Source organism: Mirounga angustirostris, unplaced genomic scaffold (genome assembly GCF_029215605.1).
Source record: "Mirounga angustirostris isolate CCGP_5_RB_7025 unplaced genomic scaffold, mMirAng1.0.hap1 SCAF_4, whole genome shotgun sequence".
In the NCBI taxonomy this organism is placed as follows: domain Eukaryota; kingdom Metazoa; phylum Chordata; class Mammalia; order Carnivora; family Phocidae; genus Mirounga; species Mirounga angustirostris.
The window spans coordinates 45,412,711-45,437,971 of NW_026991712.1; the positions used below are offsets into that span (position 1 = coordinate 45,412,711).

Consider the following 25,261-nt stretch of genomic DNA (forward strand, 5'->3'; position numbering starts at 1 on the left):
GAGGTACTTTTTTTTTTTTTTTTCCTGAAATATCAAAGACCACACAGGAACCAGATAGTATAACTGGAAATCCCCTTGTACTTGCTTTTTTTTTTAGTCGCTTATTAGGAGTGAGAAAAAGGATGGAAAAAGAGCAGATAGGACCAAGTGCTGCCCACTAAGATTTAGTGCAACCATTAAATTAGACAACTAAGAGAAAACGAAAAATGGGAACCAAATCCTATCTTGCACTGGACGGAAGCAGACCTCAGTCATTACTAGCAAGAGGAGGCATGGTGAGGTGGAAAAGCCATTAGGACTGGAGTCAGAAATGTGAGTCCTGAGCTCTATATTACTGATATGACCTTGGATCTGTTAGGTCACTTTGAATGAGCTGGTTTACTCAACTTGAAGATAAGGATAATGATACTATTGTTAGCAACAATTTCACAGGTTTGTTATAGCAAATGACATAAGATTAGCAAAACTAATTTGTTATTATCATTTCAATAAAAATAGGCGAGACTCGAATGATGGTGGGAACTGCTCCATCCTTCCTACTCACCATCCCAAATTAGAAATGTTTTCCCAAAAATCTTCTTCCAGCACACCTACACCCTAATCTCCTCTTCTCTCTTTGCAATTTCTTTACTGAGCAGCTGTCTGATGGCCCATCATTATTCTAGCCAGCGGTAGGGCAGCTAAGGTGGCCAACCAAGGGATCTGATTTTAAGTACACTGGGTAAGCGGGTGTGTATTAGCATTGATTTTTTACCGCTTGTTTTGCTGTGTTCATCATTTGGCTCTTCTCCCAGTGGATTCATTCACTCAGCACTTTTCCACATTTGTACTTTGTTTTGCAATTATCCTGACTGACAACTATTTGCAGTATGTGATGTTACTAAACAGTTTTCATGCAAACCCTGCTTTCCCACATCCTGGAAAAGATTGACTCTTTTTTAGAGTCGCATTTATGCATTAACTAGTGAAAAACAAACATGATGAAACAGAATCTCTATTTTAACATTTGAAATCCCTGAAATAGGTTTATGGTAAAAACAAGAACAAGAAATAATCAAAAGGCTTGGCTGTTGTTCATTAGTGACACTAAACATAAGAAGTTATTGATTTCCCTTAGCTGAGCTTTGAAAACACAAATAACCCATAGCACAATTTGATTTTCTTACCTGGATGCTCTAATGAGTGATGAGTTCAGTTCACTGACAAAGCCCTAAACCAAGTTCAGAGATACAAGCCCTATAGGAATGAGTTTCTGAACTTGGTGTAGGGCCTTATTACCAAATGTCTGGGGGCAGGGAGGGAATAAGAAAAGAAAGTTATTAGTAAAAAGAAAACTCATTATGGGGGATCTAGTTTATTTTTAGCACTAATCTCAGGATACAGAGATTTGGAATGAAATGGACTCAATACTAACTAAGAAACTGATGATCCCTATGGTTCATGTAGAGAAGTATCAATAAACTGTAAGTTAGCCGATTAAAACCTAAAAGAAAAATAGAATCCACATCATACATGTTTACAAACATTTCTCTAGATTCAGTTCCCCTTAATTATCTAATGCTGAATTTATAAAGGCACACTAGGCCAAACTCTCCTCTCATGTGGGGCCCCATAGTGTTTTTCTTCTTTCTTTTTTTTCTTGATTTTATAGGAAATGAGAATATCCATAAAAATGCACCAGTTTGGGAATCATATCTAGGGGTATCTAATCTAGAGTTTTTCCAAAGGTGGAAATAAAAGTTTAAAAAAGAAAAATAGTGAAACAAGACTTAATGTTAGGTTATAGTAGACACAATCAATTCCTCACACAAGTCTTATCAGCCAACCTCCTTACATGAATTTGTTATAGATGCAGTCTTAGTTCTTTGTGCAGGAAATGGGATAATTTAACTCAGGCCCTGGGAAACCATTCAGGTCACCAATGCAGTGACATAAACATGGCTGGAAAATTCCTGTCTCAACTCTGGTGATTACCTTGGCTGTAAGCAGATTTGGCGGGGAAATCCTATGCCTGTTTTTGTGGGTCTACACTAAGTTGCCATAGAGAAACAGAACCACCCCTCATGGTGCTGCCTGGTATGCATAATGTGGTCTTTAGATGATAACTGTGACCGTAATGAGTGTTTCTTCCTGAAGTTAGTGCAACAACAACAACAGTGAAGAGTGAACCTTGATTGCTCTGCCAAGCTTTGTGGTAAGACTTACATGTATTAGCTCATTTAATTCTCACAATATTCCCATATTATTATTTTCCTCATTTTTTTCCAACAATGGATCTGGCACAGAAAGGTGTAAATTGCTCATATTTTCCTCTTATGAAAAACTTCTCAATGGAGGCAAAGAGCTGTGGATCCTTTCCAACTTCACTAGTCAAGGGAGAAGGCATAAGTAGGATGACATCATAAGCCACATAGGTCAGCAAATAAAGGACGGTCACAATGGGCACGGATACAGAAACAGCCGCTGGTAGATTCCTCAGAAGAAAAATTAAAGGACATTTTACTGTTTGAACATTTGAAAAAGAAACCAAGAATACAAGCATTTGCATCAAAATGGAAGATTTTCTTATGGGCAAAGGTGATGACTCTCCTCAGAGTTTAGAGCAGTTTCTCCAAGACATCTTTTCTCTCTTTCTCTCTAATCCATTAAGAAACTGTCATCCTGAAGTAAACAAACTGGTATGGTCTTTGTTTTGAAAAAGTCAATTATATTCACTTTCTACAAGCATATAGCTACGTAACAGTCATGAAGCTTCCCATCAGAGAATGTACCTTCCCTTATCCTCGCTAGGTGACGAAGAAATTCTAAGGCATTGGCAGTGTGGCAGGCAGATTTCGTCCCCCTCAGTCTAAACCCAATGTCATGCCTGTGAATATATTGCGTAGACAGCAAAAGGAAATTAAGGTTACAGATGGAATTAAGGGTGCCAACCAGATGACTTGAAGATCAAGAGATTACCTTGTATCATTTGGAGGAGGGGCAGGAGAGACTGAAATTTTCAGATGGCTTCTCCTCATCCTTGCTGGCTTTGAACATGGAAGAAGTGAACCACGAGCCAAGAAGTGTAGGCAGCCCTTAGAAGCTGGGAACAACTCGGGGTGCCTGGGTGGCTCAGTTGGTTAAGCATCTGACTCTTGATTTTGGCTCAGATTATGATCTCAGGGTCCTGGGATCGGGCTTCATGCTGAGCATGGAATCTGCTTTCCTTCTCCTGTTCCTCCCCCTGCTTGTGCTCTCTTAGATGAATAAATAAAATCTTAAAAAAAAAAAAAAAAGAAGAAGCTGGGAACAACTTTCAGAGGACAGTAGCATGAAATGGGGACCTCAGACCTACAACTGCAAGGAACAGAATTCTGGCAATAACTTATAAGAGCAAGGAAATGGATTTGCTTCTAGAGTCTCTAAAAAGGAATGCAGCCCTGCCTACACCTAGATTTTAGCCCTGTGAGCTCTGTATCAGGTGTCTTACACACAAACATATAATAAAATACATACATACATAAAATAATGAAGTCTACTTTCTGCCATAGTGTACTATGCCAAATGCAGTGCTACATATATCAACGTGGTCATATCTTTTAAAAAGTATGTTAAGAGACAACCAGAAGCTGCAAATAGATATGTATAAGGTAGTGCTATTTATGAAACGACACTACTGTGGATACATTCATCTGTTGTAAGATTTTTAAAAAAATGCATGGGGCGATTTGTGTTTACATTGGACAGTTATTTATTCTGGGAAGAAAAAGTTGGTGGTGATGAGAGGAAGATAGAGGAATGGAGCTTTGGTTCTATTTATATTGTTTTATTTCTTTAAAAAGAAGTCTGAAACAAATGTAGCACTTAGAATGTGTGGGATATGGAATCCTTGTTATATTCTGTACATTTGAGATATTTCATAATTTGAAAAGGAGCAAGTTTTCTGGGAGGAACTAACATATTTAAGGAATGACCAATTGGAAGAGATGGCAGAAGGTCAGAGAAGTGGTCCTTGTCATGTCCACGGAGGCATGTCTTGGGTGAAAAGTACTCAAGTCTAAAGCCTTGATTATGATATCTCTGTTGGGGAAATAACCAGACACCCCTTATTCTGTCTTCTTTTGTTTATCATTTATGTTTCAGCACAGATCTCACTAGTGGAAGAAAACATATTTTTCACAAAATCATAGAAGCCCAACAACAATTCTATTTCTCATCCTTAGTGAATAAAATGGCATTGCATTCTGATTTTATTTATCAGTACCACTCAGATGGATGGATCCATTCTCAGCTTAATGCCAAGGCCCCTAATGGCCATTAGGTAACATAGCTTGGTTTTGATGATTTTTATAAAACTGAAGGCAGAACCTGAAGTTTGGTAAGGGAATGTCAGAACTCCTGCCAGGTATCTTAGGAAACAGCCAACTGGCCTTCTCTTGGCTATCTTGTCAGTTCAACTTGTATCTGTTTTTTTCTAATTTTCACATCGTGTTTGGCACAGATTTTCCAGATCCTAGGGCCTATTTTTAGTAGACATGTACATTTTGGATAGTTGTTTTGGTTTTGGTTTTCTCCTTTTATCCCTGATCTGATCTCCTTAAAGGCAAAAATGCTTTTTTTTTCCCCCCACTTTTTTCCTCTCTGAGAGGAAAATACATGCTTGTTGAAAGATAATTTTGTGAAGATTTTGACTTAATTTGAGGTAATACTGGAGCTTCTTTGGATGGCGCTAATTTTCATGGCTTAAAAGTACATAAGTAAAACATAAAACAAATACTATAACCAGAAGGTTTTTAAAAAGTAGATATCTCACAAAAATAGCAAGCTCATAAGAAAAGGTATATTTATCACACGATGGTATTAATGTTGACTTTAGACCTATAAGTACCAATTCTAAATGCTCTATACATCATTAAATTTTTGGTACTGATAGGTCCTTAGGAATTTCACCTGAGAGCCACTCATTTAGTGGCTCAGAAAATTGAAAGTTGGCATATTTCAGTAATTTTCTCAAATGGCTCCACACTGCTAGAGTCAAATTGCAACCTAAGTATCCTGACTTGATATTCGAGTGCCTTTTCCATGGTCTGTTACTATGGTCGTTTTTTTTTTTTTTTTTTTTTAATATCTATCTATCTATCTAAGATTTTGAAGACTTGAATTCAAGATGGGATGTGGTTCCTCAAGGACAGGGGAATGCCCTGTCAGTCTTTGTTTAGCTAATGCTTAGCATTGTGCCAGGGCCAGAGCCAGCATTTGTCAAATGAAAGGTTTCATGAGTGTCTTTCCTGGATAACCTTGGGAAATCACTTTATCTTCCCAAGTCTCACTTCCTGATCTGTAAAGTGGGAATAAAACTCACCTTATTTCTTCCACAGGATGTTTTTTAAATATATATTTGTTTGCTTATTAAGAAAATTTTTATGGTTTTCCAAAGTGATAACATTACTATGATATACATAATTACCATTTTGAAAAATATATATTTACATACATTGAAAAAATATACACTGTTTCATTTGATATATTGATAAGTTAATATTTTAAAGCTTTATATGTATCAATTATTGTGTATTTATATACCTGTATATAGCTAAATACAAACATATAAAAGTGTATTGTTAAATCTTTTACTGCAAATTGTTACAGGAATGAACAAAAGGATAAAGGATTATAATTAGAGCTTGGGTCTTTTTTTTCTTTTCTGTAAAATGACTGAGTTATTTTATGCCTGAAATAGTAGAAATTCCTTTTAATCACAAACAACTGTTAGTGCTTTTTGACATTCTCTCAAATTATGTTTTCAAAGATCCCTTGCTTTTAAAAAAATTGTTTCTAAAAAACAATTGTTTCTAATAACCATTGTTGTTTATTGCTGTGTATTTTGATATTGTTGCCTGTAAATATTTCTTATTTTTAAATATTTATGACTTATATTTTGTCTTCTTAAAAAATATTCTTGATTTTGCCTATCCCAAATTCAGACCCTACAGTCAAAATTAAAAACAAAACAAAACAAAACAACTGTTAAGATGTCTTTTATGAATAAACAACATTTGGATTTCCTAAAATGGCCATTAGGTAACATAGGTTGGTTTTGATGATTAAATGAGATATTATGCTGAAAAGCTATTGAAAATGTAAAAGCTAGATAGATTTACTTTTTTATGGTCAGAACATTTAATAGTGGCTACATTTGAAACTCGGTGACACAACTTGGAACCTACTAAACAGTCTAGCTTAGACTCTGAGAACTATATTGTAGGTTGATATTCATGTAACATAGTAGTTCATATTTGCTTAACTACTTCATGGGTATTTTTATTCATTTGTTTATTTAGCTTTTGGTCTTACCTTTAAAAACAAAGTAGCCATTCCTAGTTATACCTAAGATGAGTGTCAAGATCTTTACATACATGAAGATATCCTGAATTCTGCTTTCCTAGTTCACACTCCTGCAGTGAATAAATATTATAAGTTCCTAAAGGAAGAAGGAACACAGTAAGTGAAACACAGCATTATGCTGCTTACATCACAGGCACAGCCGCTCACAAGAATCAGTGTTCAGGAAGGACTCTCAATAGGATAAAAGTCCATTGTTTAAAAAACAAAAATCGTACACTTTCCATTTGATAAACAGTTTTATATAGTAGTTTTAAGAACTTATCTACTTTTGTTTTTCCTACCCTTCTATAACCCATGACTAAAGTGACTTGGGGTGCCTGAATGGCTCAGTAGGTTAAAGCATCTGACTCTTGATATCACCCCAGGTCTTGATCTCAGGGTTGTGAGTTCAAGTCCCACTTTGGGCTCCATGTTGGGTGTTGAGTCTACTAAAAAAACATAAATAAATACAAAAAATAAAGTGGCCTGATGAGTTTGGAAAATGATCCTAAAGTAGAATTTGATCCCAACGCCTCATTGCATCTCACTAGGATCCTCTTCTGCTTATGTGGGGAAAACTGAATGTACCTGTTGCACCATTTCAGGGAGGACATTCACATAGAATACCTCTCTTATTTTCCTGTCCTCATACCTTGGCTTATGCTGTTTTCTACACATGGAATGCTCTACTGTACATGCCCTTATATTTCTGTTTGTCAAAATCCAGTCTTTCAAAGTCTATCTTGATAGTCATCTTCTCTAAGAAACTTCTTCTGATCCCCAATGCAAATGTGAGCTCCCTCACTTTTGAAATATTATAGCACTCGTTTATATTTTTTCTGATGGAATATCATTTTTGCTTAGGCTGTTCTTTATATGTGTCTTATACTCTCAACAGAATATATGCTAATTGTGGAAGACCTTATTTCTATGTCCCCACAGTTTGTAACATGTAGAAGATTCATAGAACTAAACTTAGGACTTAGATTCTTAGTCCAGGTTCATAAATTATTCATGGATAATGAACCTGAAGTTACCAGCTGTTTTTCATAAAATTTGTAAGTAAAATCAATATGAAATAAATGAATGTAACTTTCAGGGACACGAAGGCCCTAAGTTTGAACATTTAGTATTATCAGAAATACAAGTGACTACTTTCCACAAATAGACTGGCCCTCAGCTAAATTTGAAATATTAGGTTGACAGGGGTTTAAAAATAGCTTTGAGGTCTCCTTGATTAGAATAAGATTCTAAGAGCCTGAAGGGCAAAGTACTATACTCACATATGCAGGCAATCAGGATCCATTTCCCGGCCTCATATGGGGTATCATAGTTTGTCCAAACAGGTGTGATAACAAATTTCATAAATGTGGGTGCCTTTATGACTTGTCCTGTTGGCTCAATGAGTAAAGATGACTAAAATCAGCTGAAGACGGTAAATCTATGAAATGCTTCCAAGACATATGCACAGCTTGTCCTTGACTTCTGGATGTAAGTTCCCAGCTCTGCATAATATAAAGTCCCAAACAGTGAAAAAAGTCCAGTAATATCCCAAACAATCAGGAAAAGCCTAGAGGAGGCACTATTCTAAGAACCTTCTTGGGCGATACAAGTATGCCTGAGCCTCATATGCCCCACCATGAGACAGATGCTATTTAGTACAGTGATGTTCTGCTTCATTTGGACGTTTTCTTCTTGGTCCTTGTCTTGCTTGTCTTCTCTTGGTTCTCCATTACTGAGTGTGACATGTTTACCACAGTGTAGAGAAAAACGACCAGTCATTTTGTGCTAGAACAGCATACCTGTGGGTTGATGAGAAGAAAAAAAGTTGCTCTTCATGAGATGGTACAAGAAAATGGCAAAAACAACTTTTGGCGACTCTCAAACCAACAATAATGTGAAGAATGTTCCTGAAATTCTGTTACTGAGTGAATACACTGTATGACTCAATTTTCAGCATGATCCACCCATTCATTTATTCATTCCCAAAGCAGTTAAAGAACTCAGGAGAGATAGGTTCTAGGAATACAAATAACAAAGCATAGTCCTTGCCCTCAGGGATATCAGTCTGTTAGAACACAATTAAAAAATCACTTGGGCTGCAATGAGCTCATGGAGAAGCAGCAACTAACTTGTCTCTGGGATTATGAGAGTGTCCTGAGGGTTGGGAATGATGACTCAGAGTTCTTGGGGTACATGAGAGGAGGCTAAGTGGCATTCCATGTAATGTTCACAGCATGTGCAAGGCAATGACAAAAGAAAAACTGAGTAGTTTGGTGTAGCTGAAGTTCAGGGCATAGAGGGTAATGTTAGGAGCAGAGCCTGCAAAGCTGTGTAGCTGCTAATTTAAAGGGTTTCTTGCCATAAGGAGATTGTCCTCTATCCTGTGGGTGTTTGGGGACCTTTGAAGATTAAACAGATGTGGTGTGATACATTCTATTTTAGAAAGATGAAAGAAGTCTAGCATTGAATGGGCATTTCTTTACAATAATTTAAAAAATGTATTAAATACCGGGCACCTGGGTGGCTCAGTTGGTTAAGTGACTGCCTTCTGCTCAGGTCATGATCCCAGAGTCCTGGGATCGAGTCCCACATCGGGCTCCCAGCTCAGCGGGGAGCCTGCTTCTCTCTCTGACCCTATCCCCTCTCATGCTGTTTCTCTCTCTCTCTCTCACTCAAATAAATAAATAAAATCTTTAAAAAAATGTATCAAATCCCATCAATCAATTTTGAAATCTGGTCATTTCTACCCACTGCAGTCCAGGCATCATCTAGCCCCTCTCTAGTCATCTTTAGTAATCTTCAAATATGTAAACTACAGTACATCATATCATTTCTCTGCTTGAATTTATCCAGTGGCTTCCGTTACACTATCATGACATTCAAACTCTTCCCCAAAGTCCTATGTGATTCCGGCCTCTTCTTACTACTGTGGCTTCGGCTCACAGCTCCCTTGTCCTCAGTCACCACCTCCATTAACATTGGCCTCACTCATCCTCCTAATATTCACCTGTCAGGCACCTCTTCTTCACTGGGGGAAATCTCTCAGACCTTGCTTTTTGAAAAAGTATCCTAATCATTTTTTAATCTAAGGTAGGTCCTTCTCCTCCAATCCCTCTGAAACCCACTATTCTTTGTTTCCTTCACAACACTAATTGTTATTTGATGGGATTCTATTCACTTAAATAAATTTGTCCAATTCTTGTTTGTGTATTGTCTTCCTCTCCCACTAGAATATATATCCCTTGAGGACAGGCTTTTTACCTTTTTCATTGCATCTCTACTACCTGACACATGGTTAGTATTCACTAGTGATTTCTAGAATGAATGAATAGTAAATTTCATTGTTACATTCCTTGTCAGGGAGAGGGTACATCAGCAAGAAGTCAAGAAATCTAACACTGGATGATGCTGTCTGAGGCAATTGTGGCTTTTTTTTTTTTTCCTTACCAGAATGTGCCCAGGGTGTCAACTTAGCTACTACTTTTAAATCCTTTCTCCCTCTGCTAGCCCACTGGGAATTTCTGCAGTGTTTTCCAGTGAAAAACTTTTATAATCTCAAAAGTAGGTTGGGGCTTTTGGTAGAGATTGTAGGCCTTTTTATGCCTACTGAGAGGAAATTTTCCCTTAAGAAATACTTTGTTCACTACAATTTATCCATCAGTATTGCATTTCTTCCATTCTAACACCCTAAATATTTAATTATTTCTGAGGTTCAAAGAATATTTAAGGAAACAATTTTGAATACATGTCACCGAATTGAAGAACAATTATGCCAAAATCTGAGTTTGCCTAGAAGGAAACATACAAAAGTTTTTCTCTGAGTCTCTGAAAACAGTCTGTATTTATTAGCCTCTAAAATGCTTTTGTCCAGACCAGACATGCCATATGAATCACTGAAAACTCACCAAGTTCAGGTTAATGGGAAGCAGATCACAGCAGTAAAAAGGTATCAAAACAGTAAAGAAATAGTACAGAAAAACAGCTTTTTATTCTTTTCTTTTAAAAGAAAAATTTTATTTACAATAGCCAAGATACAGAAAAAACTTAAATGTACCTCAATGGATGAATGGATGAAAAAGATATGACACACACACACACACACTGGAATACACTCAGCCATGAGAAAGAAGGAAATCTTGCCATTTGCAACAATATGGATGGAATTTGAGGGCGTTATGCTAAATGAAATAAGCCAGATAAAGATAAATGCTGCATGATACTACTTATGTGTGGAAGCTGAAAAGAAAAAAAAAGTTATACTTTAGAAGTTATCCTTCTACTCACAGAAACAGAGTAGAAAAGTTGTTGCCAGGAGCTGGAGGGTAGGAGAAATAGGAAAAGGTTTGTAAGAGGGTACAAACTTTCAGCTATAAGATGAATAAGCCTGAGGATCTAATGTTAAACATGGTGATTATAACTGACATGACTATATTGTTTAATCAAAATATGCTAAGAGACTAGAACTTAAAATTTCTCACCAAGAAAAGTGAAAAAAATAAAGAGAAAAATTAAGGTTTGACAGCCTATGCAAAGTAGTTTCTCCCTGTGGAATAACGGAAAAATCCAGAGCATGATTTTATCTTATTAAATCATATAAGGTCCACAGGTTGAAACTTAATTTCTGATTGGTAAAATGCCAGAAAGTAAATCATATTCTGTCCAGTCTCTTTATGTCCTTTCTTTTTCTTTTCTTTTTTTTTTTTTTAAGATTATTTATTTATTTGACAGAGAGACACAGCGAGAGAGGGAACACAAGCATGGGGAGTGGGAGAGGGAGAAGAGGGCTTCCTGTGGAGCAGGGAGCCTGATGCGGGGCTGGATCCCAGGACCCTGGGATCATGACCTGAGCCGAAGGCGGACTCTTAACCTGGGACCATGATGTGAGCCAAAGGCAGAGGCTTAACCGACTGAGCCACAAAGGCGCCCCTCTTTATGTCCTTTCTGAACAAGCAGAGTATCTGGTCATTTCAGCCATACTCTCACTTAACCACATAAATCAATAAAGAACCGATTAATTTTTTCTTTTTTGTATTCTTAACGAGGGGAAGAGACTTCAAACTGGAAATGAAAACACTTTTAGCTATTTTATTGGTAGTTACCCATTTGCTCAGGGTCTCGAAATATCCTCATAAAGGAATCAACCACAGATTATGGATGTTGCAGACTAATTATCTACCATAACAAACTCCCTAGGTCAGTAGTGGAATGAGAAGTGGGACGGGTTTTAAGAATAAACAGTTTATGGGGGCCCCTCGGTGGCTCCGTCAGTTAAGCGTCTGCCTTCAGCTCAGGTCATGATCTCAGGGTCCTGGAATGGAGCCCTGTGTCCAGCTCCCTGCTCAGTGGGGAGTCTGCTTCTCCCTCTCCTTCCCCCCCCCCCCCCCCACCTCCTGCCCCACTCATGCATGCATGCTCTCTTTCTCTCAAATAAATAAAAATCTTTAAAAAAATGAATAAACAACTTCTGGGTTATTATTTTGAGGAACATAGTTTGAACTTTTTCTAGATGTTTGTTTCTATTTCATAGCAACTTGTAATTTTAAAGATATATCCACTCAAATCTCTCTAAGGGTATTATTTATACTTATTTTAAAGTTGTTTTCTGTGTAATCTTTAATTTTCTTAGTTTTTTTTTCTTCAGATGTTTAATTTGGGGATTCTTTATACAGTTGGTATCCTTAAATCATGAGATTTTGGTGGACACAGTGCCTTGCATCTAGACTTCTTAAGCAGAGCCTGAGCAATACCATATTTTTTCTATGTAAGGACAGGAGACATGTTCCTTTTTAATATTTTAATGTACTCAGCCCCCAAACCCCTAAGAAAAGTGTACTTACATTGAAACACACATTTTGGATGAAAAAATAAGCCAATGCTTTAAAAACTGACCTGGAAATAGAGATTATTTGGTTAAACTTGTAGATTACGTAGTCTTTTATGATATCGTGTAACACTTTAAGAATATTTCAGTTATGTTCATTAGTGAATAGGTACATGGTTGTACCTTAATAGTGATGATTAGTTGAGATTTGTCATGTTGAAGGGAGCAAGCCTGTGGCATTTTGCAGACTTTTCCTTAGCCCAGTACCATTCAAAATTTTAATTAGTAACTTGGATGAAATTACAAAAGGAAACTTTGTCAAGTTTGTGGATGACAAGCTGGGAGATGCCAGATTTAGGAATCAAAACCATACTGAGTGCACTGCTGGAATTAGAATGAATTTAGAAAAATTTTAGAAAAATTAAGAGGGATAAAGGCATAGTGTTATATATGGACTAAAAACCCAACCCAACTTTGAGTATAAAAAAGGAGAGATAAGGCAAAACAGCATAGTTACAAAAGACAGAGGATTTTTAGCTCATTTTAGTTAAATATCAACTAAGCAATGTCATGTCATTGTTAAAAAATAGGCTTTTAATATATTACTTTCAAGAGAAGAGATATCCCAACTGTGCTGACAAGACCTAAATGGATTAAAAGTTATCACATGCAGTTATGGGTACCATACTTTCAAAGAAATACAGAACATACCTCTTAAATAGCAACTGAAGGAAGAAGGGATTATTTCAAAGTAAAAACAAAAGTCCTCAGGAATAGAAGTTATCTGGAAATATTATAAAGGGCTGTCATGTGGGGGAGGGAATAGATGTACTCTATATAGACTATCCCAATGTTTGGAACCAGGACCGATAGATACATACACTAGGGAAATAGATTTTTAAATCAATGTAGGAAAGAACTGACAGAACTGTCTAGACATGAAGAACATGACCTGAATAGGTAATAGCCTCCTCCAACATCAATAGAAGTTTTTGATCCTGAGATATTTGTATATCTAATGTGTTTATTTGAGGAATTTGAGGCATAACCATGTATAATTATTCCTTTCAACCTAGAGATTCATTAATTCTATGACATCAAATTTTAAAAGTGGGGCGCCTGGGTGGCTCAGTCTGTTGAGTGTCTGCCTTTGGCTCAGGTTATGATTCCAGGGTCCTGGGATCGAGTCCCACATCAGGCTCCCTGCTCAGTGGGGAGTCTGCTTCTCCCTCTGCCCCTCTCCCCTGCTCATGCATGCACATTCTCTCTCTCTCTCACAAAAATAAAAATAAAATCTTAAAAAAAAAAAAAAAAACAACTTAAAAGATTAGGGACACCTGGGTGGCTCAGTCAGTTAAGCATTCAGCTCTTGATTTTGGATCGGTTATGATCTCAGAGTCCTGGAATTGAGCCCTGCATCAGGCTCTGAGCTGGTCAGGGAGTCTGCTTGAGGATTTTTTTCCTCTGCTCCTCCCCCTGCTTGTGCTTTCTCTCTCTCTCTAAATATTTACTAATTTATTTTAGAGAGAGAGAGAGCAGGGGGGTGGCAGAGGGAGAGAGAAAGAATCTTCAAGCAGACTCCTTGCCAGGCTTGGAGCCTGATGCAGGGCTTGATTCCAGGACTCTCAGATCATGACCTGAGCTGAAATCAAGTTGGATGCTTAACTGACTGAGCCACCTGAGTGTCCCTTTAAAAATTTTAAAAGATTAAGAATGAAATTGGCAACAAGAGTAAAGGCAGCATAATTTTCCAGGAAAAGGATGAGAAGGTACAGACAAGTCAAGCAAAGGAATTTTGTTTTTAAAAGAAATCTGGGTGTTTGACATTGAAAAAAAAAAAAGAAAGGGTCCAGGGGAGAAGGGGTGGAAAAGCAGGAGATTGGGAACTGGGTTCTGAGAGATGGGAGTGGAGATTGTAGAGAAGAAACACATTTCTGAAGCCAATGACATGTTTGTGAGGATGGCTTAACATGAAAGATTACTGATTCTTCTGTTCTCCCAATTGATAATTTTTCTTCGTAAATTAGGAAATTGAGTATTTGGGGTGGGGGAGGGTGAGCAGAGAATTAATGACAGAGGAAGAAGATAAAAACCAGCCCCCACTGCTGGATACTGCCACTGCCACAGCCCAGTCTTTCATAGTGATGTCAATTTCTTTAGTATAACTTTCAGCAAATTTATTCTTGCTTCTTGTCTTGTCCCACATCAGCTCTGCTCTTCTGCTGTCATAATTTGAGTGTTTGTCCCGTTCTTAAGTACTTCTTTAAAAAGCTGAGTGGTAGATTCAATCTACTGATCAGATTATCATGTTTAAATGATTTTTCCAAAATGTAAAACATGTCTATAATTGTTTTGGGAATTCAAGCAGATGCAAAAAGAAAAAAAGTTAAATTTACTAATCAAACCTCAGTTCTGAGACTATATATCCTGAAGACAAATGTGGCAAATGGACATAAGGAAAACAGATTTGTGAAACTAAAGGGAAATTATTTTATGCATAATTCTATTGCATTTCTTAAAGAGTCTCACTGTTTGCGTGTAACACCCTGTGCTCCATGCAGTACGTGCCCTCCTTAATACCCATCACTGGTCAACCCATCCCCCCCACCCCCTCCCCTCTGAAACCCTCAGTTTGTTTCCCCAGAGTCCATAGTCTCTCATGGTTCATCTTCCCCTCTAATTTCCCCCCCTTCATCATGGAACACTACATCAAAAACTAATGAAGTACTGTATGGTGACTAACATAACATAAAAAAAAAAAAAAAAAAAGGCCAAGGTGACAACTACAAAAAAAAAAAAAAAAAAATCACAGTAAAAAAAGCAAACAAAAAAAACCAGAGTCTCAAACTTTAGCACACATAATGGCCTGGATGGTTTGTTAAAACAGATTTCTAAACCTTCCTACCTGGGATTGATTCAGGTTTGAGATAGGGGCCATGAGGCTGCATTTCTCACAAGCTCCAGGTGATGTTAATGCAGCTGCTCTGTGGACTACACTTATGGGTAAAACTCTTTTAAAATACACTGCAAAGAATGACATTTTCAGATCATCTAGTACTATCTAGTTAAAAAAAAACCCGGATAATTATAGATTATTAGGTCCCTTCCTTGAGTGACAATCTTAATGTCATCCTTCCACTACTTCTATGTTTGCTGTCACACTCATGTATTTCCTATATCACAATTTAGTATTTCTGCTTGTCTTTTTATTTGAATATTATAAAATGAAACATTATAAATACAAAATCAGTACCACTTGTCATATGTAGGTCATTTTCAAATAAAATACAATTTAAAAAACTACAAAATTCTTGCTAAATATTTTTTTAAAGAATTTTATTTATTTATTTGAGAGAGAGAAAGAGAACAAGCAGGGGGGAAGGGGAGTGGGAGAGGGAGAAGCAGGCTTCCCACTGAGCAAGGAGCCTGTTGTGGGACTTGATCCCAGGACCCTGGGATTGTGACCTGAGCCGAAGGCAGATGCTTAATGACTGAGTCACACAGGTGCCCGCTAAATATTGTTTCTGAAGTTCTGAAGCCTCTTCTTTTTCTTAACAAGGGGGATTAAAAGATGACAGCACGACTGTGACATTCTCCTTTACTTAATTAGAAGGCTCAAGGAAGAACTGAAAAGAACTTCCTTACTATTTGACTTAAATGTTATTTAGTGCTGTGTCTATGTACAACCTAAAACAATCCCATCTTCTCAACTTATTTCTCAAGTTAAATCTTTATCCTAACACCTTAAAAATAAGAGATATAATAGATCACTCATATACTTAATTGGTTTCTATTTTTCCCTACTAATTTCCGTATTTCTCAGAGTAATAAGGTGCCACAGGTTAATGTCAAGCTCCAAATGGAGATTAAAATACTTATTTTACAATTTTAATAAAATATTTAATTGCCCCAATCTCCTTCTCCTTCTTTTTTCATACTGTGCATCTGGTGCTTCTTGAAAGTTTGTTTAGAATTTATCCTGCATCATACTTTTTGCTGACATTATTAATAAACATTTTCAGAAGGGGGATTATGCCTTGTAAATTTTCACTTAGTGACATAAGCTATTAAAAAAATTACTCACACTATATTGTTTTGGCTAAACTTGGTGAATAAGTTAAAAAAATAAAAAAGCAGCCTTGACATTATGCAGCAATTAAAAAGAATGAGTTAGATTTATTCATGATCTGGAAGGCTGTACATGATGTACTATTGAGTGCAAAAATTAGGTTGTAATATGATGTATTATAATAATATTAATGAAAGACCCTTTCCCACGTGAATGTATACATACGAGTAGGAAGAAGGGCATAGAAGGATAAACAGTGTGCTGTTAATTTTTGGTCACCTTGGTTGCTAGTTGAGGTTAGAAATGAGGGTAGAAACATATATTGAAAGATTAATTTTTTCTCCATAGACTTTGTGTCATTTTACCTTTGAAACATTTTTTTTTTAAAGAAGAATTCAATGAATAGGATTTAAAACTGTAATCTGGATAACAAAGTTTAATGAACAACCTTTTGGTGAGGATTTGAACCTGGCACTATAGGTTAGAAATGCTGTACTAGCTCTAATTTAAGTATAAAGGCTACATTTCCAAAAGCCAAACTGCATCTTAGACAAGTAATAAATAACCCACAAAGAAAATGAATATGAAAATGGCTTCCATGAGAAATGCATCATACCTTAAGACATTGTTATATACAAGAATATAATTATTACATTTAAAAAATAATTTCAATTAACCAAAGAGACAGACAATTGAACTCTGTAGCAAAATGCAGACTTTCTAATATATTAATTTTAAAAAATACTATAATGTCATGGAAGAAGACTAATATTTACCTGAAGAAGAAACTTCATTAATGCTTCTAATACTCATGTGGATTTTATAAAGCCGATAAGATAAAGGCAACAGAGAAATAAAATACCCTTTTATAGAATGACTTTTCTTCTTGAAAAAGAGTCCCTTATAAGCTTTTATTTTGAAATAAATTTAAAGATTGTGATCGAGAAACCACAAGTATTTCTGGGTAAGGCTGAAGACCCATTTGCTTGTTATCTTTCAACTTCTGTACTATAACTTTGGCAAATTCTTCTCCTTGGATGTCAGTGGTGTCCAGTAACTGCCTGACTTTTGAGGTTCTTGTAGGTTTGGTACTAATGAGTTCATAGTCCTCCTTCATGATCAAGTCCCTGGACAGAAGAGCGTCTAGTGACTGGTTAAGGCAAGCTTCTGTCATCTGGCTCACAATGTCTTCCCTTTTACTCTGGATCCACTGTTGGGCTATGCCAGGCTGTGATCGTACTGCAGAAGAGCAAGGCATGACAAATGAGTGAGGACAGGTAAACAGCTATGAGTAACATTGGATGAACAAAGAAGTAATAAGGAATAAAACCCCTAATTTTCTACGATTATGCTAATATGGAATACAAGTATTTTGGAGGATGCTGCTAATTTTCAGGAAACACTCCAGTTCCCTTCCCAGAAAAAGCCTTTTTATATACTATAAATCCACGGGGGCAAAACCCAATCTATCTTATAGATATATATTTTTTAATATAAAGGATATCTGCATATTTTTAAATAAACAAAAATAACTTTACCTTTAGTAACATATTAAGTCACACCTCCTTTTAGCACTCCCTCCCTACACAGATGTTAGATGTTCATGGAATACCATGTGGGCCTATTATTACATGTTAGCACTCTTATCTCCTAGGATTGGAAGTACTTTCCTACTTAAGAAGGTATATATTTATCATGTTGAAGAAATAAAGACAAATAAAACTTATTGCATGGCAAATATACTGAACATATAGTTGCGAGATAAACAGCATCATTTACAAAGTGCTAAATATTTACCTGAGTTTCCCTCAGCTGGGACTGGATTTATTACTGTTAAAGAGCATAGGGTGGTCTTGTAATCACAAAATGTCCCCTTTTGAGCTGCAGAAATGTTACTATTGCAACTGTGATTTACTGGATAGTGACACAGCGTAGAAAAGTCTTGAGTTTTTCCTACAAAACACAGTATCTTCATTAGGGGTAGGATAGTCCTTAGCTATTCCTATTAGCTAAAATATCAACATTTGGGTCACACAGAGGATAGTATTCAATGTGTTTAAATTTTCACTGTTATTAAAGCTGGTTCATAAACCTAATTCCACAAGTAAATATATTTTAGAACAAAAATGCGTTTATAATGAATGTTTTTACCACACTTCTGTCTGGCTTGTCAGTTTTATATAAACTATAAATCATGAAATTTTACTTCTTCACATAATCCCATATTTCTTCTGTGTCTTCTTCTTCTTCTGTACTTTAAATGTGTCTTCTAAATCTATTTATGATATGTGTCTTTCTACACTCTTCCTCGGTAATCCTATTCAACCTCAGGGTCTCAACTGTCACCTCTCTTCCAAAATCTATATAATTAAATTTCCTGTCTTCACTGAGCCTTAGTCTTACATTTTCAACAGTCCACTAGACATCAACCTCATATGCACTGCTAAGCACCTCAAATTTGAAAAAAAAATTAAAAACTTAATTATTCATCTAACTCTAAAACCTATTTCAACTATTTCTGTTAATAGCATCAATGTTCTCCCAGTCACCAGGCTTGACAACTTGTTCGCTCTTTTTTTCTCTCTTCCTTCCTACAAGTAGAATTCTATAAACTCCTTCAGTGTGTCCTCCATAACATTTCTCTCATCATTTCTCCCTTCTTGTATTCTGGATCAGGTCTCATAACCTCTCATGTATATTACAGTAACAGACCAACAGTCTACTAATTGGTTTCCCCATCTGCATTCTCCTTTTCCTTCCATACATATTCCAGCCAGGACGAATCTTCCTAAAGCAAAAAATTTTTATCATGTCACACCCTTGCTCAAATATCTGCAATAGTTGCTCCCTACCCAAGTGAAAAAGCCCAAATAGCTCCGCCAAGTGTTAGAATTTGTGATGATATGACTCCACCCTATTGATCTTTTATCTCCTTTCATTCATCCTCTTTACCAGCTAAAACCAACTACTCACTGTTCTCTGTGTTTTCTTGCTTCTGTGCCTCTATGTTGTTCCTTTTGCCTGGAATGCCCATCTTTATAACTATAGGTCCAACCTTCAGTCAGAAACAATTTCTTCATGATGACAACATGGTGTAGTGGAGTGACATGAAAATATTTATCAAAAGACCTGGCTTCAAGTCTTGGATTTGCCAGCTACTAACTATGTGATCCAGGAAGTCTTGATTTTAAAAATCTGTAAAATGAGGAATATCTCCCTCACAAGGTTGTTGTGAAATGCTTTATAAAAAATGTTACTTTTCCAGTGTATTACCATAGCTCTACATTGTATCTCCTTTACAATACATCACTTTCTATCTCATACTATGGTTACTCAGAAACATTTCTCTTCTCTTAGAAAGTATTTTTTTAAATATATTTCACAAAGTTGAACACAATGCATTCAATATTTTAATGTATTTATGGAACATCCCACTACTCTTTTCACAACTTAGGATTCTAACACTTTTAAAAAATGAGTTATGGCTACAGATGAAAGCTGTGTTCCATACAAACCATGACTGCTTACCAATAATATGATCTTAAAAAAAATGGAAAACCTGCAAGTAATACTGACTGAAAAATTTACATACTAGATAAAAAATCATTGTCTGGAGATGCTGACAGGGACTTTGAGGCTCTACTAGAATCACTACTTTCATGGGGTTGAGGGGATCCACACGATTCCTAAAGTAAATAGAAGATAAATGATTTAGGTTAATAGAAAATCATTTTAAAGTTAAATAGCTTTAATTTCTGAATAGTTCTTGATTTTAGTTTACTATAAAAAAGAATAAAAACTATTACAATTTATACCTTATAAAATTAAAGAAACACATATATAAAACAAATCTTATATATTCTTAGGAGAAATTATTAATTTGAAATATGAATGAATGCTACTAAAGAAATCTTTCCTTTTAGATAGCCACAGAAATGGCATTTTGCCTTTCATTAATCATTGTAAGAGGTAAGGACAAAGCAGTATTATAGCTAGTTTACATTTGGATAAGAAGGCATAAATATAATGGTAAAAATGTAATCAATGATTTGCCTATGGACACATTGGAACACCATTCATTATATGAAACAATTACAGGGACTAAAGTTAATGGCAAACAAAGAAGCAAGGACTATATATGATTCAATGAAATGAACAGTGGCGTGAAAATTAGGAGTGTTGGAGTCTGAAATGGAGATTGCCATCGGCTACCTAATAAATCTTAAAATCTCCTGGGGTTTTAGCTTCCCACATATAAAGGAAGGAATTAAGACTAAATGATTTTTCATTTTCTTCTCATATTTTGAGTTTATCAACATAATTTTTTTACCTCCTGTGGTCCATGAGTTACAGGTATGTTCAGAGATGACTCCATTTTCTTCTTGTCACATAAGTGAACAGTGCTTGAGGCACTCTTTAACTGGAATGAATGCATATATGTCCTTTAGTTGAAGGTGATTAGGAAATTATGTGAGTAAAATACAATCTGCTTAACATACTTTATATGTTTATACAAAATCACTGGAAAGTAAAGTTAAATCATTTGAGGATATAAATATAAAACCTAAAGGTAATAACTAGAGAAACAGACTTTGAATCCTGCCTCATATCATTTGGTTACCTTGAGCAAATTTATCTTTAAAGATGTACTAATACTGGGGATGCCTGGGTAGCTCAGTTGGTTAAGCATCTGCCTTCAGTTCAGGTCCTGATTCCAGGGTCTTGGGACGGAGCCCCGTGTTGAGCTCCCTGCCCAGCTGGGAGTCTATTCCTCCCTTTCCCTCTGCCCCCCCACCCAACTCGTGCTCTCTCTCTCTCTCTTGCTTTCTCTCTAATAAATAAATAAAATCTAAAAAAAAAAAAAAAAGATGGACTAATACCTACATGCCGGATTGTTTAAGAGATTAAGTGAGATAATGAACAGAAGGTATAAACTAGGTACTTAATAAATTTCAATTTGTGTAAGTATATGTATCTATGTATCTATCATAATTTTTAAGTATTTACTGTATTTTAGGCACTGTGCTGGTAAGTACAAGTATTATTTTCGTTTTACAGATAAGAAACTGAGGGCTAAAGTAAAGGATACAGAGTGTCCTAATGGAATGATGGGGATCATGTAGCCAGTCAGGTCTGGTGTAGAATCCCAGGATACTTAACTATTGGATTTTAGGCATGAGACTTACTCTCAGTTTACCGTTCTGTAAACTGGAGATAAGAATACCTATTTTGCAGGATTATTGTAAGGAGGATTATAAACAAAAAAAGTCCTAAGATTACTTAGTAAGCATTCAGTACATGTTAGCTATTAAGCAGATGATTTATTTATATGCTAAACCTCTGTATTAAAATCATTTAGTGATTTACTCCCACCTCTATAAACCAGTTGGATTAGCTGCCATCACTAGTGAGTGATTTTAAAAAACAAGCCTGTAGTATGCTTCTCTTCTCCAAACCAACATAATGTCAACTGCTCTACAGAACTTTAGAAATTGGTGGGTACTACACCAGCCCTCCATATTCATACTTATATGACTGCCTGCTCCATTACACGGGTAAGGAATTTTAGAAGAAAAAATCACTATTCATCTGTATATATAATCCACCTAGCATAGTACTTTGCACAAAGCAGTCCAATGAGCATTTGTTAAATACCTTTTTATGTGAACCTTTAGAATTATTCTTTGGATCTGTCTCTGTTATATAAGTTTTTCTGTTTTTTTAAATTTATTGAAACATTTCTGAGAATGCAATATCCTTGAATTAATAACATCATTTCTCATAACTGATGTTATGATAATTCATATTATTTATGAACTAGTAAATCAACCCTTAGAAAGAAATGAAATGTAATATTAAGGAAAAACTTCTTTTGGTTCAGTTTTTACTTTTTAAGATATAGGAAAGGCTATCTTTGAAAACATGATTTATGGGACCTGGTTCAAAGAACTGGAAAAAATGTAGGAACATCAAACAAAACAAGTCACCCTAACTGGTGGTCTTTGTTTTCAGAAATCCCTCCCTCTCTTCCTCTCCCTCCCTCTTTTCCTTTCTTTTTAAAAAAGATTTTATCTATTTATTTGAAAGAGAGCATGGCAAGGGTGGGGGGCAGTAAGAGCAGAGGGAGAGGGAGAAGCAGGCTCCCCGCTGAGCAGGGAGCCTGATGCCAGCTTGATCTCAGGACTCTGGGATCATGACCTGAGCCGAAGGCGGATGCTTAACTGACTGAGCCACCCAGGAGCCCTGGGTTTTCAGAAATTTCTTTCCTTTTTTTTTTTTTTTTAAAGATTTTATTTATTTATTTGCGAGAGAGCGAGCATGCGTGCATGCTTAAGTAGGAGGGGCAGAGGGAGAGGGAGAGAACCTGGAGCAAACTCTGCATTGAGTGCGAAGCCTGATGTGGGGCTTGATCTCATGATCCTGGGATCACAACCTGAGCCAAAATCAAGAGTCAGGAGCTTAACTGACTGAGCCACCCAGGTGCCCCCAGAAGTTTCCTGATGAAAAATCTTATTAAATTTGTATTCTACTCTTGGCCCTGCCATTAGCTAGCTGTGTAGAGTGTTGTGTAACTTTCCTATACCTCAGTGTCTTATCCATAAATAGAGACGATATTCTTCCCCTACCAGTTTCACAGAATTGATAAAGAATATTTTTAAATAGAAAAAAATACTAAAATTCTGAGTAAAAACAATAGAGCTACTTAAGAACAACAAAGAAAGTAATGTTTTAGTAATTTAGCAATGCTATTATTAAATGGTATTCAGGTATTTGAAAATATGTACTTTATTTTATATAAAAAGCCTAAATTTCTCCTAAAAAATTAACAGTTTTAAATATAGATCATAGTGTTTTGCAATGATGTAGATGGAGCTAGAAGGTATTATGCTAAGCAAAATAAGTCAATCAGAGAAAGACAATTATCATATGATCTCACTGATATGTAGAATTTGAGAAACAAGGCAGAGGACCATAGGGAAGAGAGGAAAAAATAAAACAAGAAGAAACCAGAAAGGGAGACAAACCGTAAGAGACTCTTAATCATAGGAAACACACTGAGGGTTGCTGCAGGCAAGAGGGGTGAGGCAATGGGGTAACTGGATGATGGACATCAAGGAAGGCATGTGATGTAATGAGTACTGGGTATTATATAAGACTGATGAATCACAGACCTGCACCTCTGAAACCAATAATACATTATGTTAATTAATTGAATTAAAATTTAAAAAAGTGAAAAAAATATAGATCCTAGTGTTTAAGTTGTTTGGGGACAAAAAAAAAAAAAAAAAAAAGAACTGGAATGGTTCTCTTCCACTTTATAACCAAGAGAACAAATTCTTCTATCCACCTTTGCTTGGCAGAAGAAGAGAAAGTTGTAAGGAGAGAAAAGAGAACTGAAAAGATAAAGCAAAAAAAAAAAAAAAAAAAAAATATATATATATATATAACAGAAGTTTATAGCTACTAAGAAGTGGAGAGATTGGAATGTTCTAGAAAAGACTGTACCTACTCAGAAGCAGGGAGGTCAGTGAAAAGTTATCAAAAGAATGGAAACACAGTTCTCTAGTTCCTTAAAACACAGGCACTAATACTGCCACCATCAATTTTTAGTTTGGCTAAAGGTGGCTGTTTCTTCATGCATTTCCCTCTTAAACTAAAGGTTATGTCAAAAGATACAGCAAACTGCAAGAGGCAATCAATGTCATTTAATGATACATAAACTGTAGACTATGCTTGTTTACAACTCAAGACTTTGGTTAATAACTGATTATTTTTATTATTATATCTCAGATGCAATTTAATGAAACTCAGCAAGTATTCAACTATGCTTACTTTGTCCCTAAAGGACTGTAGTTGCTTTTTATATTTATTTATTTATTTATTTTTAAAAGATATTATATATTTATTTGACAGAGAGAGAGCACAAGCAGGGGGAGCTGCAGGCAGAGGGAAAAGGAGAAGTGATGCAGGACTCGATCCCAGGACGCTGGGATCATGACCTGAGCCGAAGGCAGATGCTTAACCGACTGAGCCACCCAGGTGCCCCTGTAGTTGCTTTTTAAACAAATTTTGATAATATTAAGAAAACCTTGCAGTAATAGGTCCCTTCAATTGTTCTAATCTACAAATGCCAGAATGAGTAAATAAGACAATTGTTCTAAGTAATTCATATCAACTGTTACTTTGATTTATATAATAGAGTTTTTGAGTGGGAAAACAAAACAAAATAAAATAAAGCATTAAAACTATACATTTTGGCTTCAATTATTAATACAATTCTATAGCTTAACTTGGCAATAAATCTCAAAAAAAGCCCAAGAACACTGAATAAAAAGAAGTGTAAGAACCCAGACTTCTATTACTCTCTATATACTAAAACTTTAGGTTAAGAAATACAGGGTAAAAAACCCTAGTGATTTAGGGCATTCATTGTACATAACAGGCAGTCATTACACGTTTTAAGCTTACATTTCATATATGGGAGTTCTGGAAATGCCTCTGAAATCTAGAAGTGGCATTTGAATGAAATGGAAAAGCTCTTTGGTGACAGAGAAAACAGTATTCATAGTCTCTGTTAAACTGTAGCCTATATGTGTGAAAAATATATAGATAATAACTAAATTAAACTAAGCTGAAAATCTCCATGAATAATATATGATTGTTTTAAATTCAATTTCTACTATTTCATTTAGCAATTTACCTTTGTTTTCTTTAGCTGAATAACAGCTTCAAGAAAATTTATCTCTTCAAATGTCCTCAGAACTGGTTCAAGTTCTATTAAGCATTCTAAATAAGAAAAAAAAAAAGAGTTCAGATTGCTCTAATCATTAAACTGCAAAATATAAATGCTAATATTTCACTGAGAAGGCCCTAAGTCAATTTTTCCCCAAACTGATGACATTTAACCCTCTTAAGAGTCTTTATTATATGCATAAAGATAGAAATATACATCATGGAATACACTTGAGAGTCTAAAAATAAACCCTTATAGTTATGGTCAGTTG

The 25,261-nt window shown here is 35.8% G+C and overlaps 1 protein-coding gene across 4 annotated transcripts in view; it reads right to left on the minus strand.

Moving 5' to 3' along the window:
• The window catches only part of RIPK2 (receptor interacting serine/threonine kinase 2), a 74,575-nt gene that overhangs the window by 27,575 nt on the left and 21,739 nt on the right, over positions 1-25,261 (minus strand). Inside the window, exons 7-17 of one of the 4 annotated variants that reach the window (XM_064588138.1) lie at positions 24,958-25,043; positions 20,587-20,676; positions 19,849-19,942; positions 18,054-18,209; positions 17,033-17,495; positions 12,204-12,255; positions 7,647-8,165; positions 6,334-6,460; positions 2,959-3,256; positions 2,206-2,474; positions 1,167-1,285 (exon numbers count right to left, since the gene is read on the minus strand). In XM_064588138.1, the coding sequence (XP_064444208.1) occupies positions 17,158-17,495; positions 18,054-18,209; positions 19,849-19,942; positions 20,587-20,676; positions 24,958-25,043 (764 nt within the window). In that variant the 3' untranslated portion in view covers positions 1,167-1,285; positions 2,206-2,474; positions 2,959-3,256; ... (2 more) ...; positions 12,204-12,255; positions 17,033-17,157. Of the gene's footprint in view, positions 1-949; positions 1,286-2,205; positions 2,475-2,958; positions 3,257-6,333; positions 6,461-7,646; positions 8,166-12,203; positions 12,256-12,898; positions 17,496-18,053; positions 18,210-19,848; positions 19,943-20,586; positions 20,677-24,957; positions 25,044-25,261 lie in introns of those variants that run through there. The other 3 variants (XM_045896273.3, XM_064588139.1, XM_064588140.1) reach the window with 3 other exon arrangements.